The sequence below is a fragment of the Nelumbo lutea genome, chromosome 8 (assembly GCF_056320005.1).
Source record: "Nelumbo lutea isolate HS-2025 chromosome 8, American lotus-T2T, whole genome shotgun sequence".
In the NCBI taxonomy this organism is placed as follows: domain Eukaryota; kingdom Viridiplantae; phylum Streptophyta; class Magnoliopsida; order Proteales; family Nelumbonaceae; genus Nelumbo; species Nelumbo lutea.
Window position 1 is genome coordinate 5,500,217 of NC_142691.1, and position 18,094 is coordinate 5,518,310.

Consider the following 18,094-nt stretch of genomic DNA (forward strand, 5'->3'; position numbering starts at 1 on the left):
AGCTTGGGAATCGTTCAAGCAACCAGTTCTATTTTACTCCAAACCTGGAATCTGATAAAAAACCATTAAAGAAGTCAATAAATCATTGACCCGAGTGATCAAACCATCAACCCGTTTAACGGTTTTTTACTTTTTTTTAATTATTTTTTTATTTTATTGTCAGAAACGAGTCATCCATTCAAACCAGACGGTTAAACCGTTAATTCAAAAATCAGTAGCGAGAATGATTCTATTTTTGGGTCATTTTTTAAAACGTTGATTTCAACTATTCCAGGTCATCCGAAAAAAAGATCTAACAAATCTCATAGTGTTCATCACAGGCCTTTTTTATTTGTCTTTCTTTTTGATAGAGGGAAGGGATTAATGGAAGTGATGCGGATGGTGGTGTGGTACATAAAATATAAAAGAAAAAGGTGTTTGATAGAATGGTGAGTAAAGAAGAAGGTGGGATTAAAGAGTGAGATTAATGATGATTGAATGAGCCCGGCCCAATCTGTGTACTTTCTTCAAGTTAGGTACCCAATTCCACCATTTCTAGAAAGATAGAGATCATTGGATGGAAACCTAAAACTGTATAAGAAAATACAGAGAAAGTAGAAAAACCTATACAAACCTAAAAAAGATCACCATATCAACACTCTTACCAAATATGTTTCTCAAAGAAATCAATGGCAATAATTACCCCTATATACCTTGAAAATCATTGATTCTTAAGAAAATGATTTTGCTGAATGAATTCCTCCAACCACACCCCCGATGCAACTTGAACGGCCCAACCCAAACCTGAATTGATCCAACTTGCAATTTTGCATGGACTGGCTTAGGTTTTAAGTTCCCAGGCTCCTAGTCCCAAAACCCTTGGACTTCTTATGTTTTGGACTGGGCCCAGGCCTAGCCCTATAGGTTCATACAACTTCAATCAACCCCCCCCCCTCAAAATAAAAAAAAAGAGGTTTGTACAGTATATTTGACTTTTTTTTGGCAAAAAGGAAAAAACTTCACTAATTCATTAAATTCAAAAAAAAAAAAGTGTTCAGAGGAACACCTTCAAATGGCAAATCAAAAAATATATCGAACATTTTTGCAAGCCCCGTAAGCTAGATTATGAGATATTTTGTCTTTTGGTCTATTTGCATAAACCACAATATATTCTTCTACTGATTGAACTCTAGATATCATTTTATGCAACAAGATGAGGAGTAATTTGGCCCTACCCGTCAATACGCGGGTACATAGAGCGATCTGATGATTTGATGACAATTCAGCATTTCTGAATTCCTCAGCAGGCCAGGTCAGTTCGAGCACCTCAGACACATCGATTAAGACTGAGGCCCGAACAGATTCTAGTATCCCGACTTGCTAGGTTTCACATAGCCCTTTTCTAAAAGTTAGCTGGTCATCTCCGATCTCTCCAAAATCACATCGCACATCAATGAGTCGTATCCTTATCTCACCTAGATTAGACAGACTCTTGGTTACGTGAAACAGGGATCTCAGATATGTTTCATGAGACTTACGACAATTCGCCTATATAAGGGCATCAACTCCAACCTCATGAGGTATACGTAATTTAGCTCTCATGCTTTCATACTTATAAACAAACAAGTTCATTATAATACTTTTCATTAACTTAGACACCGGAGCATCCACACCAGATACAGAACCCCAAGACCTCTAACATTATTATTCTTGCTGTTTGACCAGGCACGTATTAGTCTGACGTTCAAATTGCCTTGCAAGTAGGACAATACCAATCGCGCATCATCACAACCGGTGCTGCATCAGAAAATAGCATAACTTCTTTCATATTTTTATCCATCACTATTCACCAATTCCAAAGCTATTATAACTGCCCGCCACTCTTAATCCATTATGTCAGACACCCTACATTGAACTCTAGGCTCCAGCTGCATAAAAGATTGAAATGTTACTCAGCTTGGTTGTGAGTCAAAAACTCAAAACATCCATCCACCCATATTTGATTATCATATGGATTAGTGATTTGGTGTTGGTGTTGGATCTCACTTGCTTGACCTAATAGGCCCACCTAAGCCCGATTGACCAACCCAAAGCCCAGGTCTGGAATTCGGGGTTGGATTTACCATTTTACCTTAAACCTGGCCTAGTCCGCCCAATTTGTATCCCCTAAGAAAAATCGATTCCTGAATTGGCTTTGAGGATCAATCTTACCATGAAAGTAGCATGGTGTTTGGAAGCGTGAATACTTTTTGGAACCGATTTTCAAAAAAAAAAAATGCCTATGCTTTCAAAACCTGTTTTTTTTTTTTTTTTTAAATCTGCCATGTAAGCATTGAACAACACTATGTTGTTTGGTAAGGTCATTTTCATCACCGTTTTTCATATATGTGCTGACAGGGAAGCACCATATAAGATATACATCAGTCAACCATTGAGGGAAATGGTTCACTTATGCATGAAATGCCAAATTTGATGTTTCATGCATCGGTGGGGTCCTGGTTTTCAAGGCATGCCCGATTTTTTAATAATCGGTTGAATCAAATAATGAGATACATGGGCGTTTGTTGAAATGCTTATGTGAATCCGATGTGACACCATTTTTTAAAAAACGGCCACGGTTGCAAACATCCCCTAGATTTTTCACACGATTCAAAGAATCGAATGATGCGGTGATATCATAAAAATTCGCCGAATAGGCATAAAAATGACTCCAACAAAAATTATAAATTGAGAAGGTAGAAATAAAATTACATTAAATAAGACTAAGTTTGGAAAGAGTATAAATACAAATATGTAGGCTAAATTTGGAAAGAACACAATTACAGTTATATACGGTATAAATACAAATATGTAGGCTAAAAATTCATATTTGTACTAATCTGCATTGGATATAAATCTTGCACTTGGTTTAGTTTGCATATGTTTTTGGTAACTGACACTCCTAGTTGATACAAGATTTGTACTTCTTGTCTCATTTCCATTCACTAGCAGTGCAAACAAATAAGACACAGGCAAATATGAAGCAAAAGTTACTTGGATTTATATTCAGCCGATTTGCACCCTCATGCATTTGATGAAAATGCAAATGTGAATATAAATACCTACAGTTCATAAAAATGCAAAGTTTGATTGGTTTTACATTAATAAATTTACATTTGATTGTAATGGAAACAAATACAAATTCAAAAATTAGAACCAAACTTTTTTACACCGACTAACTTTTTAAGTGTAAAATTTACATCCATTTTTTTAAGCAAAGTTTGCCCCTATTTTGACTGCAAACATGTCTAAAAAAACACATTTACTGCCATTTTTTGTACAAAAATGTATTCTTACAAAATACATTGTAAAACCGACTCGGGGAGCAAATTCGCTTGGATCCAGCATTTACGCTCTTACCAAAGAGAACCTAGGTAGCAAAGAATAACAGCAGGAGTGTCGACACTCGCGCCCTCATCTGCTCGCAGAAAGTCGCAACTGAAACTCGAAGCGGGCAAGCGGCAGTCCAAACCCTTAGATTTCTCAAAGATGTCGTCATTTACTACACCTCTCTTTCTTTCCATTCGAACCCCCGCAACCCCTATTCCCTCTCTCTCTCTGCATCTTCACACACTTTACGCCGGATAACCGTCTTATGCCACCAGCGCCCTCATCTCCTGATCCCCTCCTTATATTCTAGATCCGTCTCAGTCCACCCGCTTCCATGTCATTCACCGAGGTTAGGTTTTCCAGATTTAATTCACAATTCACAGTAATCAGACTATTAAATTTTAGTTTTCTCAGTTCCCTCTTCATTTTTTTCTTTAATTTTCTTTTCTGAATTTAATTTCCATTCTGTAGCAGGAACTCGAGCCGCTATTCTATCTCAAATATCTCAGTGGAAAAGTTCAGAATTTCTCAGGTATTTATATTTACATACCAAGAAAACCTTCTTTTTATTTGATTTCACTTTTTTGTCAAAAAGATAAGATTTTTGTTCTTGGCGTCATTCTTCTAATGTTTTCAAATTTGTGTTTATGCTTCTCTGGTGGAGAAAAGATAATCTCTTGCAGGTGGTATCAGAATCCATGGCCACGACCACTTGCCCTAACACAACCCAATCCGAGGATTGCCGGGACGAATCAGCTGCGCTGATTCTAAAGATGATCGCAATTGCTACAATTCTCATCGCCGGAGTAGCTGGCGTGGCCATTCCCCTGCTCGGAAAGAAGCGACGTTTTTTACGCACGGACGGGAATCTGTTCGTTGCCGCTAAGGCCTTCGCTGCAGGCGTGATATTAGCAACTGGTTTCGTTCACATGCTCCCGGATGGGGCATCTGCGCTTACCGACCCATGCCTGCCTGAGACGCCATGGTCGAAGTTTCCCTTCTCCGGATTCATCGCCATGATGGCTTCCCTCTTAACCCTTGTGATGGATTTCGTGGGAACTCAATTCTACGAGCGGAAACAGGAGAACAAAGGAGCTGTTGCTGCGGTCGACGGGGAGGGGTCGTTGGAAACGGCTTTGAATTCGGTAATAGTTCCAGTTGCAAGGATAGCAGAGAGGGATCTTAACGGGAAGGTGTTCGGGGAAGAGGAAGGGGGAGGGATGCACATTGTGGGGATGCACGCGCACGCGGCGCACCATAGGCACAGCCATCCGCACGGGCAGCAGGCTTGCGATGGACACGTGGCTGAGCTCTCACACGGACATTTGGATGGGATCGGTGACAGCGACGAGGAGAGCGAGAGTGGTGTCCGGCACGTTGTCGTCTCGCAGGTAAACTCCATTTGGTTTTTTGCACGTTATGAGTTAATCACTTTTTTCTCGTATGTTGCTTCTGTTTGTGTTTGAACTTTCAGGCTATGTTTGGATTGAAGGAAAAGTAGGAAACCGATAAACATTTCCTTATCTTTCTCTTCCTTTCCCTACTTTTTCCTTCAAACCAAACATAGCCTCAAGGAGCTCATTCGGAGAAAATTTTGGCTGTCAATAGGGGCTCTCTCTGCATGCCACGCATTAATTTATGAACTAACTAACGTGTCACATAGGGAGAACCCTGTTGTAGCATAGACTGTCGGACATGGAGAGCCAATATTTTATCGCTTTGAACATGGAATTTGATTGGTGATTGTTGACTAATGTTTTTTTAGAAAACAGTGTTACATTGATATACTAGGCTGTGTTTGGTTCGAAGGAAAAAATAGAGAAAGGTAAGGAATTCTTTACGAATCTTGTATAGGTTTTTCTATCATTTCCTTTTCTTACCCTTTCTTTGAAACCAAACATAGCTTTAAGGAAATGCTTTTTTCTTTTCTGTTTTTTTTTTTTTGTTATGTTTGAGACCATTATGGTTGCTGCTGCATGGGTGTTTTTCAACTCTACATCACTAGTGTTATCCAAGGTTCAAAATATCGATACGTCGGTATGGGCATATCGAGCAAATCAATACTGTTTTTTTAGTTTTTTTTTTTAACCAGTTCAGGGGCGGTTTAGATCTCTTCCACCCCATGAACAAGTACCCCAATACACCCATTATAGGGGCATATCAAAAGGGTCCTAGAATGATATATATCGATCGATATGGACTGATACGTATCGATACTTGAACCTTGGTGTTATCAACAGTGAAAAAATAAATAACACCAAAAATGATATTTTTTTCAAACCACACCTTTTCCAATTAGGGTTTATTTGTTTTCTAAGTTAGTAGGTCCTATGGAAAAGAAATAAACCCATATTCATTTTATTGGTATGAATTGATCCCATGGAAAAGAATGATTTTAAAGTGTGTCATTTGTTTAGGGAACTAATATTTTTTAGTTCACATACATGCCTCACATGCACATCTCACACTGCATTGGGAATATCTCTTGTACTTGTCAAGATATTTTCAATACATATTTGTGAGCTTTACCAAAAAAAAATGCATAGTTGCAATGTGCTATGGGGCTCTCCTAGGGTGCAATTGTGATCTCGGATACTTTCCTTAAGTTTGGGTAAATTATTTGGCCATTCTGTATTGTCCCTTCAATAATGTTACTTTTTTGATAAATCAGTCATTATACACATTTAGTTGAAAAATATTATTTGAATAATTTCACTTATCTAGGTAAGTCATTCATCAAAACGTGAATGAGGCTTAAATAACAGACCTGGTCTAAAAAATTGATTTGAAACATTAATGTGACACCCTTTTTTAAATAAAGGGCATCGGTTTCAAACTAATGTTTTTTGTATCGTCATTGACCCAAACAGTTAAACCGTTTGGCCCAGAAATCAGATCTCAAATATGAGATATGCATTTCTATTGTTGCCACCATCACCATCATCATTGCAGTGAAGGCTCCTCCTCATCTTCTTTCTTCCATCCTCCTCCTCCTTTCTCCCTCCCTCCTTCATTTCTTTTTTTTTCCTCTCTCCATCCTTCCTTTTTTTCTATTTTTGTCTTCTTTCTTTTCTTTATCTTTCTCAGCCGATAATTGCAGCTTCTCTTTTTCTCATAAAAACCTAAAAGTCTAAAAGACTAAGTATGAACATTTGCCCTAATAATGTAAACACTCATATGGGCCAACCACTGACCCAAAAACCGGTGGCCAAAGCGGTTCTATTTCTAGGTCCATTTTTTAAATCTTACTCTAAAATCCAAACAGTGGCTAAAAGTTTGTAATTTGAATGGGTGCAGATATTGGAGCTTGGAATTGTATCGCACTCGGTGATGATAGGGCTGTCACTGGGAGTGTCGCAGAGCCCGTGCACCGTAAGGCCCTTGATCGCGGCGCTGGCCTTCCATCAATTCTTCGAAGGGTTCGCACTTGGAGGGTGCATATCGCAAGCACGGTTTAAATGGGCGTCGGCAATGATGATGGCTTGTTTCTTCGCGATAACGACACCGGTGGGGATCGGCATAGGGACAGGGGTGGCGTCCTTCTACAACCCCAACAGCCCGAGGGCGCTGGCCATCGAGGGCATTCTGGACTCGGTTTCCGCGGGTATCCTGGTGTACATGGCCTTGGTGGACCTCATTGCCGCTGATTTCCTTAGCAAGAGGATGAGGTGCAACGTACGTCTCCAAGTCATCTCCTACTTGACCCTCTTCCTTGGTGCTGGATTGATGTCATCTCTAGCTATCTGGGCTTGATCTCTCTCTTAGAATCAAAAGGAAGAAATCAACAAAAGATGACAAGGGCGTGGACATTTATAATTCATTGTATTCTTTTCAATTTGGGAGGCCAATTGGGGACAACAGGGATGAAATGGTTCCATTGTCGGTTCATGGTAGAGAAAAAAAAAATCCTATAATGATACACTTTTTTTTGGTACAACGAAATTCATTCCTTCAAACTTCAAAGACGTTGGATCAAAACTGACATCACAATTAGCTTAAATCGATCCAAGCACCCTGCCGATGATTGTCTCTCATCATTCGAGTTTCTTGCTCTTCGATCTTCCTGCTAGACTTGTGGAAACCTTGTAGTTCAGTCAGCTTTTGCAGGTTTTTAAAATGAATGTCAATGAGATGTTTGATAATAGTTGATGCAGCGTATTATATATTTTGTGTTTTTATTGGATAAAAGGGTGATATAACCTAATTTGCCTTTACAACCTCCTTAATGGCTTATTCAGAAAAAGTAAAAAATAAGCCATTATTTCAGCTGTATCAAACAGCCCCTTAACCATGAACAAGAAATAAAAGTATATGCCAAAATGTTTCTCTCAAAGTTGGGGTACTCTCTCTGTTTCTTATTAATGGTTAAGTTTCCCTCTTAATCTAATATAGACTTTCCTTTGTTGTGGAATTATCTCATCTGTTGGCATCACAAACAGGCAAAAGTGAACTCATGCTAGAACTACCTCAGGCCTTTATTAGTGACAACTAAGAAACACCCGTTAGGAAGCCGTATTTTCTACTCACCTCTCAATACATTTAACATGTTCAATCTCCTAACAAAGGGCCAACAGAGGTTAACTATACGGCGGAGCCATCTGGTGGGATGGACCACATGTTTAAGTCCATAAATAAAATCTCTCTCATTTCCAATGATTAGTACTTACGCGATGGAGCATCCCACAAACAAATAACAACAAAGTTCCTGATTCTCACATAATAATCGATACTATTATATATGAAAAAGAGTGAAATTTTTTATGCTTCTCACATTGCAGTTTGCCAATTTCCATTGAAAAATGATTAATAAGAAGAATTCACAGAAGAAAACTTTGACTTATTTATAGGACATTGCAATTTGCAGTTTGCAAGAGAGAACTAGAGTTTGCATTGCTTCTTCGTGGCTGCCAGTTTCAAAAGAAAAGATTTTTCTTTTTCTCTGCTTTCCATGACATTAACAGTTGGCTATTACAATCTACAATTAATTAACCCCAACTAGAGATGAGAGGCAGAAATGACGTTCTTTCCATTATGAAAACAATAACCGTGTATAGAGTTGTTGACTATGTTGTCGTGAATACAATTGTGTGTATAGAGTTGTTGGCTCTAGTGCTGTGAAAATTGCCATTGTGGATCTGCAACTCTGCATACGGTGATTGTTTTCACAGTGGCCATTTTCATGGCAATAGAGCTCTATACATAGAGACTGTTTTCACAATGAAGCAGAGCTCTATGCATACGGTTATTGTTTTCAAGATGGGGTAGAGGCTCTGTTTTCACGGCAACAGAGTCAACATCTCTGGATACAGCGACTAGTTTCACGATGGAGTGGAGCTCGGTTTCCACAACAGCAATTTTCACGGCAATAGAGCCAACAACTTTATATGCAGCAATTGTATTCACGACAACAGAGTCAACAACTCTATAGATAGTGATTGTTTTCACAATGGGCCCCTGTTAAGCTTTATTCGTCGGATCTGGTATACCAGTTTCCAATGAGGAAGAAGAATGTCTTGTGCCGTGGGTAACTAAAAAGTAGAAATCAATTTTCCCAAAAGATTAAAGCATTAAAAATAATTTAATTTAAAAAATAATAATAATAATTAATGAGGTTAACCTCTGTTGGACCTTTGTTGGGAGGTTGGAGAGGTTAAATGTATTGAGATATGGATAGGGACAAGTGGCCTGATTTAAGTGGGTTAGTAGAGAGGAGAGAAGAAAGAGGTGAGCAGGAAATCCGGCTTCAGCATTTAGGTGCTCGGTGCTCCCAGCATTGAGAAAAGATGAGGCATTAAGGAATATCTTTAATGATAAGCTTTAAAATGACTATACTAGATGGATAGTCTTCACTCTTTGTAGTTTTGTAGTTGTACAAGCTACAAATTTAAGCTTAAACTAATAGATCCATCAAGTGTAGAGTCAGATTGTACAACTTGGGCAGGTGGTGTAGGTTTACGACCAACTTAACCCCAAGCCTAAAATATACAAGTGGGCTAGGGCCCAACCCAACTTTTTAAGTCCAGCTCAGGCAATACCAATACATCTTAGGTTGGGTTTCTAAGGCTCTGTTTGGTTTGTGGGATGGGGATGAGAAAAAAAGAATATTTCAAAAATATTTATTTTTCTCTCATTTGTTTTGAGGGAAATAGAGGGATGGGATGAGAAAAATGTGAGATGTTAGATCCCAAAATTGTGAATTTGGGGTCGCACCAAAACCATGCGACCTCGGTGAAAAAAGTTGAGAAAGCATTGTTACCATCAAATTGAGGAGAGAGAGCTGAGAAAGATAGGGAGAAAGTCAGAGAGAGAGAGAGAGAGAGAGAGAGAGAGGGAGAAAGTCTAGAGAGAGAGCATAAGAAGGGGAAGGCTCCAGTGGTTTCCCTTTGAAAGGTTGTGCTGGGAGCAGAGAAAGACTCTTAGGTAGAGGCTAGGGTCTCTTAGTTCAGGCGAGAGAAGAGACGATTAGAGAGAGAAAGAGGAATTGTGCTAAAGGGAGGCTTTCATTGTCTTCAACCTGGCAACAAACATAGAGTCCAACGGAGGGTGGTGAGCTCGGATTTCCCATACCGCACTTCAAGCCTCTCTCTCTCTATTGCAGCTAGTTGTAGCGACAAAGACGTTCGATAGAGGACTAACGAACTGTTGCAGCTAGTTCAAGCCTCTCTCTCATTGTTTCACCAACAGCTATGGTACTCTAGTGTATTTCTTCCCTCGCTGCTGACAGAGACGTTCAACAAAGGACTAACGAAAGGAGAAAATGATGGAGGGAGAAGGAAAGGAATATGCGAGTAAGATTTAGAAATGGAGAGAGATGGGAGTTCAGTCTACTGCTACTTATTAGTCCGAATGTAGGAGATGATGAACAATCAGTCCCCTTCCAAACTATACGAAGGTAGGATATGACGAACGGTGCTTTTCTCATTATTTTCTCATATATAAAACCAAACAATAGAAGTGTAAATTTTTACACTTTCCCATCCCACCCAAATCTTCCCACAAACCAAATGGAGCCTAAAGGAAAAATCAGCTACTCCCTTTGGAGCTGCACTATGCAAAGCTATGAAATAAGGGCCTTCCACGCATTGTTGTGGCCCCACTTTATGTCATTTCATCAAATTCAAAGCAAGGCCATGTCAATGAGATCAAATCAACCCCCCATATGACTGTGCCCCACAATGTCCCATAGCACATCTCCACCATGTATTGGGAATATCTCCCAATGATAGTATCAGAAATGGTGATGTCATCATCTGGAGATGTTCCCCATACACAGCGGGGATGTGTTGTGGGGCATAGTCTTGTGGGGGGCTGATTTGAACTCCATGTCAATACAAAAGGGGTTTTGATTTACTATTTTAGCCTAATGCTACTCCATCAGGAGTAGATAATTTTTTAGTAGGTTTAGACTTGTGCATAGGGGTGTCAATGATATTCGAAAATTCAACTTTGAATTTGATATTCGACATAATCGAATCGAATTCAGATAATTCGAATATCTAATCAGTCAAATTCGGATATCCCATTCTTACCGGATAGTTAATCGGATTCAAATTTGGATGTGACCTGATTCGATTCAATAAATATCTGAATTCGACCGATTATTTAATTCTTATATAAAATATTTTATATAATTTATATATAATAATTAAGTTATATAAATAATTTATGTATTTATGTACTTTATATCAATAAAATACTTATTTTATATATTTATTAATTATCTAAAATAATTAATTAATCGAATCGAATTTGAATTCGGATATCAATTTTCAATATCCGTTAGGTATCAATAAAATTCAAATATGGGATTTTCTAATCGAATTTGAATCGGATCAGGTTCAATCCATTTACACCCCTACTTGTGCAGTCTTGGTGACGTCTATAGAATGAAAGAAAACTCTAACATGATTTTTGTTTTTTTTTTTTTTTTTTTTTTTTGGGCTCGAGGATAGTTTCAAAAAATTTGTGTATATTTATTACACATAATATATTTATACACGAGTATGGGTTAGAGTCAAGCCCAATTTTAATACAAGTTAAGTTCAAACTTATGAGCCCAAGTCCAAGTTGTGCAAAAACGCCATAAAAAATAGCAGACCTAGTTGGAAAGCGATAGTGCCCACTTGGGAGGGCTTACGGGAAGGACTTGTGGTGTTTAAAGCTAGGAGGCCTCACATGGAAACCTCTGAAAGTGTGTTTGGTGAAAATATTAGAACTAGAAGAGAGGGTTGGTTATAACATCAAATTGTTGTGAGTACGTAATTTCTCTCTCAGCTGGAGTCTGGAACACGGGTGATCAATCAACGCAGCTCTCCCTAAGGGCCAAGGCAGACGTCGTCGTCCCAAGTGGGGCCTCAAAATATTGCAACGTATGAAAAAGTTGCAAATTGGGTTGGTTAGGAGTTACGGTTACTCCACTTTTTCTTTTTCTTTGCACTTGAATACTTGATATAGTTGCATGCAACACATGTCAATGGAAGTATTAGGAGATGTATATGCAAAACTGATTTGATTAACACGCAACTGATTGAGTCTCTAACTCAATTGGCAGTTAAGTTGTTATCTTATTTGCCGATGATAATCACTTATAAATTGAAACTTTGTTAACAAGAATGAATGGTTGTATTCATAAATTTCGAAAACCAAAAAACCAAAAAAAAAAAAACTTGTTTATGAACCAAAGGGAAATTTAAATTAAATAGCCGATACCAGGAAATTGACTACAACCCCACATGTATTTGAACCTCACAATAATCAAACATACTAAAAAGTATCAATTACCCAAGTATTAGACAATTTACTCACGCTCACGCAGGATAAATGGATGAGATCGTGCTGATTTCTTTTTATATAAGCCGTGTCCTAATGTCCTATGTTGAATCTTTAATCCATCCAACAATAAATCAGATCATCTGTGTATATGCCACGTAGTAAGAAATGAGGGCCCCACTTCACAACCACCGATCCTGTATACGCCAAACATATGTGCCAATGCCTAGTAACAAGGGATTTTTGGACTGCACTTATATTCAAGTGAACTTCGGTGATGATTCGGTGAAATCTACCTCAAGTAGCCACGTGGCCCACGTCCCTTTTTTTCTGTAGCCGCCTGTAGCATCTGACCCAATGAAACACGGACACGTCATCGGTGGAAATTAACAACCTGTTCAGATGGATCAAAACTCGAAAGGAATTGCTGCGACCGTATGCGGGCGGTTTCGCCAGGGGGATAGCCCACTTATATATATGTCTAAATTCTAGAACATACGTTGAAGGGACAGTGAGACACTTCCTTCCTTCCTTCCCGTCCTCCTTTCCCGGTTCCCCGACCCCGACAATTCTCCTCTGCATTCGTTCGCTCTGGCGTCGTAGGGCGCACTCGCACCTCGAGGTGGGGGCCCTCCTCTCTCCATGGTCATTAGTCTTCGTTCTTCGTAGAAGTCGAAAATGAGAAGCAGAGGAGAATATCAGACCTACAATCTACCAGCTAGCTACCAGATCCAGTAAACGCCAAGAAACTTGATTGCAGCAACTGAATCAGGAGCGTCGCCAATTATTACCCAAAATGCCACGTTCTCTGAGTCTGCTTCCCATATTCACCCACCGTTCCTCCTCCTCCTCCTCCTCTGTGTACTCCAAGGACGATAAAGGGAAGAAACATCCTATCTCTATCCCTCCCCAGCCTTCTTCATCCCGCGTTCCACTCGCACTTATTATTTTCTCCATCTTTTGCTTCTTCATCGGCGTCGGCGGAATACTATTCTCTGTCTTCGCTCTGGCTCGCCCCAAACCACTCCCCGTCTTCCGCTGCGGTCGAGCCGAAGACACCTTCCGAACTGCCTTCCGCCGTTCCTCCGGTTCTCGCAAGCTCGGCGACAACGATGGCCTTGTCGACCGCCCCAAGCTTCTTGGCTTCGTCGGAATCCAAACCGGCTTCTCCTCCGCCGATCGCCGCGCCGCTCTTCGTTCATCTTGGTTCCCTTCCGACCCCGACGGCCTTCTCCGGTACCGTAATCTTTTCCCCATCTTAATCAAACATTGCTGTTCTAAACTTTTGAGATCGGATTCAATGTATGAGTCTTTTATTTGTTTGGGGCCAATGTTCAACAATTATCACGATCAACAAGCCACTGTGTGTAGTTGCGGTAATCATGTTTGAGTATCATTAAAATAGGTTTGCAAGCTATTTAATTTTACATATTGAGTATCTGCCTCTCCTAGAATAATTGGTTGGATCTAATTTGAAAACCATACTTATTACCTCTATAAATGTCTATTTAGTCCTACTACTGCATTCACTCGCCCATTATGTAACGTTGTTCTTTGTTCAGCCATAACTCTAGATCTGAAATTTTTTCTTAAATCACCTTACAGCATTTATGGTCCTTGTCTATGTTAGTATGTTGTGCTTTACAGGGATCAGAAATGCAATGCACATCATTTGAATGTAGAGGGTTATAGGTTTTCTTCAAGTAGTAGAGCAAGGGTGGAGCCAAGATTTTTTTTCTAAGGGGGGCCAAAATCTAGTAAACAACAAAAGCTTGTAAACATAGCTGGGGTTAAAATACAAGTAGGATTTACATGGAGACAATGGGGATTTTTAAGACATGGGGGGGTGGGGGTGCCATGGTTCCCCTCTGCCACCCCTCCCTCCGTGATGCAGTCAGTGGTCTCACAAGAGATAACCGACAACAACAAGTAGCGCTACAACAGTGGTGAATCAAAGCAACAAAATACACTAACCTCTTGGATTTGCAACTCGTAAAGGGCAATGACCTTAACCTCTACTCATGTAGAAGGGAGTAAGGGTTTGGGGGGTCTTTGTGGCTCTTGAACAAGTCCAACAAAAAAAGGGAAGAAGCTAACAGGAAACCTTAAAGGCAAAACACAAGTTGTATTCAAACTTTGGGTTATATAATGCCAAGAGAGATGAAAAAGATTACAAACTTCGGTGCCCAAACATATACCAAAATAATAAACAAAAGGATGGTTGAAATAAATAGAAAAATTAGAAGCTTAGAGGGGGGAAATTGGTGGTTGGTGGTGTCTAACACACAATTTGGCTATCAGGCAACTGCTCAACAGGATATCTGCTGGTGAATCGGTTCAACTGCTACCAAGTACTGGGAGTCAACTTCAAAAACAAATCACCCATTTGAGATGTTTGATGAATGAAAGTATGAAACCAACTTAAGGGATTCAGAAAAGCTATATATATGTAGGATTCTGGTTCGTTAGAGGTTGAAATGAAATAGGGAAGTGATAAATATAGGAAAACTTGATTTTACTTGTTATTTTCTCAAATAACAGTTTTCTCCTTTGCATGGTTCAGAAGGCACAACTCTTTCTAGAATCAAGATGGGTTTAAGAACCCAAATCATGAGCATGTCTTTCATTTTTCCTTTTGAATATATGTACGAAGTTTTTCATATTAAGATATGTTGGAGAACTGTATAAGTGACAAGTTTTTCATTTTTCCTTTCCTTTTGGATGGATACAAGTTTATGCAGCATTCTCAATCATGGTGAATTTTCATCTTGAAATATTGTATATTCACTTTCCCTCCACCTTTGCAGTTTGGAGCAAGCTACTGGTTTAGCTTTTCGTTTTGTAATCGGACGATCAAAAGACACCAAGAAGATGATGGATCTTGAGAAAGAGGTGGAGAAGTACAATGATTTTATGCTTATAGATGTTGAAGAGGAATACCTAAGGCTGCCATATAAAACGTGAGACTCAAGATTGCACATCACCCCCCCCCCCACCCCACCCTTCCTCATATACATGCATGCATACATATATTTATTGTTATCAGATCAATTGCTTGTTTGGTAACGTTTATTGTCTCTGCATTTTAGGCTGGCATTTTTTAAAGCAGCCTTTGATCTTTTTGAAGCAGATTATTATGTCAAAGCTGATGATGACATTTATTTGCGCCCAGGTATGCTTTTAGGTAATCCATAAATTGGTCATTGGAACTCATCCGTCATGCAATAATAAAATCTCCTTCCTCTATCAGATCGACTTGCCACTCTTCTAGCTAGAGAGAGAACTCATCCACGAACCTACATTGGCTGCATGAAGAAGGGCCCAGTAATTACTGATCCTAAAATGAAATGGTAGATATATGAAGATCTTCTCCAAAATGTTTTTGTGATAAAACATCTAATTCTGTGTGTGTGTGTGTGTGTTATCTTTTAGTTGACTTTTTCTTTACCAAATAATTTCAGGTTTGAGAAATCTGGGCATTTGATTGGAAATGAGTATTTCTTGCATGCTTATGGCCCTATATATGTTCTGTCTGCAGAGGTGGTAGCATCACTGGCAACTACAAGAAACAACAGGTCCTTTATTTACATTTACTGTCTTTGATTTTAGTTGTCTTTATGCTTTGATATTGACTCTTACATTTAGGTTAGTAGCTATATCGGTTTTTTTCTCATTTAAAATATTGGTACTACTTTCTAAATGAATTGGTCTTACTAAACAAACCGTAAGTCCATTACTCATGGTTCAGTGGTGAATTTACTTGCATATTTCCTCTGTCCTAAAAAGGCTATCCTTTCTAGTGGACTTGTGGGGTCATCTGAACTGTGAATTTTGTAGGTATGGGAAGGGTAGGGGTGCCTGGCACTAAGACAGTAAATGGATACCATGCATGATCAGACTTGATTTTGAAGTATTCCTACCATGTTCATTTCACTCATCTCACATTATTCATGGAACTCAGTCTTGGGACCATTCAGCTTGTGAGAATTCTACTTTGCGGTTAACATAAAGCATATACAACATTTGGACATTTAATTCTGACAACCGTGTATGTCCTTTTTGGGTAAGCGTGCATGTCATGTATAACAGATCCTTGTTGGATGTCGATTTTGGACATGGAGCTTATAAGCACACATTTTATTCAGCTTCTAAATAAGCATTATTGCATATTCTGATATTCCATTAATCTGTCTCCTTTTGTTCTCAAGAACGATTTTGTTACCTTAAAATGAATGTAATTACCAACTGTTATGCTTGATTTAGCATAGAAAATGTCTTAGTACCTTAATTATGTCATGCATGTTGTCTTTAACTGGTATTTCAATTTCTTTTCGTTTTTTGCTAGAATTGTTTATTTACTAGATTTATCTACTGGTTTCCAGTCTGAGAATGTTTAGCAATGAGGATGTAACTGTTGGTTCCTGGATGCTAGCTATGAATGTCCATCATGAAGATAATCGAGCAATTTGTGATCCTCGATGCACATCAACTTCTATCGCAGTTTGGGACATTCCTAAATGTTCAGGTGAAACTGTTTTTTTGAACTTTCACTCATGTCTTTGCAGCTTTAGTGAATATAATTGATAATTTTCAAGGTTGTTTCCCACTTGGAATTAAAATAAGAAACACAACGGTTTTTGCATGGGGAAAAATATTCGGAAAGGATCAATGTTTTTAAAACCATAATGTTTGATTTTCATCTAGAATGCTAGTTATCTGTTTCCATCCAAATAATGTGCAACTTTAGTGTTTAATTTGTGGAGCCATCAATTTGATCAGCTAAAATAATTAGGTAAAGACTTGCCCGTCTATTACTTTGTCTGCACTAACAAATTTGGTATAATTTTCAGGTCTATGTGATCCAGTTAATAGGTTGAGGGAGCTTCACAAAATCAGCTTGTGTTCCAAAAGTCCAACACTACCACCTGATGACAGGTAGTGTTGGTGGCCCAAACTCGCAGTCACGGGAGCAAGACATAACCCATTTACCTTGACAGAATTTTTAAGCTACCATCATGATACCTGTATTTGATATGTTACTGTCCAGTCAATTCATAGTGACGGTTTTCTGTTGGAGCAGCGACACATTCTTTTGTCTGTAGCCTGAGAGACGGCTCCGAGGCCTGTGTTTCAAGAATTCCAGTCAGTATGTAGGTTGCTGTTATTAACGGAATTGGGTTAGGTGTCTACCGTTGTTTCGGAATATTAAATCAAAATATTATCCGGTGCCCCTTTACCAATGAATGATTGAAAGGTTCTTGATCAAGTAACATTAGTTTGTACCGAGTTGCAGCAGGTGTCTCGAATTTTGGGATTTGTGTAATGAACACTCCTTGATTTTGGCGAAGTTCGATAAGGAGCCTCTTTTTCATTATTTGTGCTTCAGTCGTGGCTTGATTTAAGGCCTGTGTTTAACTATAAAATAAATGACCATTCAAAGTATATGTAAGTTGTATGGAAAGGGTAATTTTAAGAGGCCTATCAAAATATGTTTTAGTATGTATTTGGATATAAATACATTAGAAAATTCAATTAAATCTTTAAAATATATATATATATATTAATAATAATAAATATAAATTTTATGTGATTATAAATAAATTATTTAATTATTTACACAAAAAAAAAAACACAATGATTTTTATAAAATTAGACATAGAGACATAATCAATAACCAACCAAAAATAATGGAAGGATTAAAATGCATATGTATATACCTTAATTTAGAAAAACAATATAATTTGTGTCAATAGCTATTAATATATAAATTTTAATAAATAATTTTACCATTTATTTGCAAACATCCTACATCCACCAGAAAGAAAATGTTTATTTAAGAATAAAAAGTGCATACAATTATGACAAAAAGTTAAGTATGGTGTAATGGTATTACAAGCCAATGACAAACCTTCATAACTCTAGCTTACAATTTTTATATCAAAAATTATAAGTACAATGATTAATAGTTATAACTTGT

General features: G+C 38.4%; 2 protein-coding genes across 4 annotated transcripts; both read left to right on the forward strand.

Moving 5' to 3' along the window:
* Positions 1–3,282: 3,282 nt before the first annotated feature.
* Positions 3,283–7,290, forward strand: LOC148842343 (zinc transporter). Of its 2 annotated transcripts, none has more exons than XM_088956489.1 (4): positions 3,283–3,697; positions 3,823–3,880; positions 4,018–4,739; positions 6,646–7,290. In XM_088956489.1, exons 1-4 carry the CDS (start codon positions 3,683–3,685, stop codon positions 7,099–7,101), a joined length of 1,251 nt encoding a protein of 416 aa, XP_088812615.1. In that variant the 5' UTR covers positions 3,283–3,682; the 3' UTR covers positions 7,102–7,290. The 2 variants fall into 2 exon arrangements, with proteins under 2 accessions (XP_088812615.1, XP_088812614.1); XM_088956488.1 differs by having other exon boundaries at positions 3,323–3,697; positions 3,820–3,880.
* Positions 7,291–12,616: 5,326 nt separating this feature from the next.
* On the forward strand, positions 12,617–17,502 carry LOC148842344 (Galactosyltransferase family protein). 2 transcript variants are annotated; one of them, XM_088959106.1, is made up of 7 exons: positions 12,617–13,353; positions 14,925–15,077; positions 15,207–15,289; positions 15,368–15,467; positions 15,579–15,692; positions 16,500–16,642; positions 16,968–17,502. In XM_088959106.1, exons 1-7 carry the CDS (start codon positions 12,914–12,916, stop codon positions 17,054–17,056), a joined length of 1,122 nt encoding a protein of 373 aa, XP_088815232.1. In that variant the 5' UTR covers positions 12,617–12,913; the 3' UTR covers positions 17,057–17,502. The 2 variants fall into 2 exon arrangements, 1 of the variants encoding a protein (XP_088815232.1); XR_016103616.1 differs by having other exon boundaries at positions 12,620–13,353; positions 15,579–16,180; positions 16,968–17,387.
* The last annotated feature ends 592 nt before the right edge of the window (positions 17,503–18,094 follow it).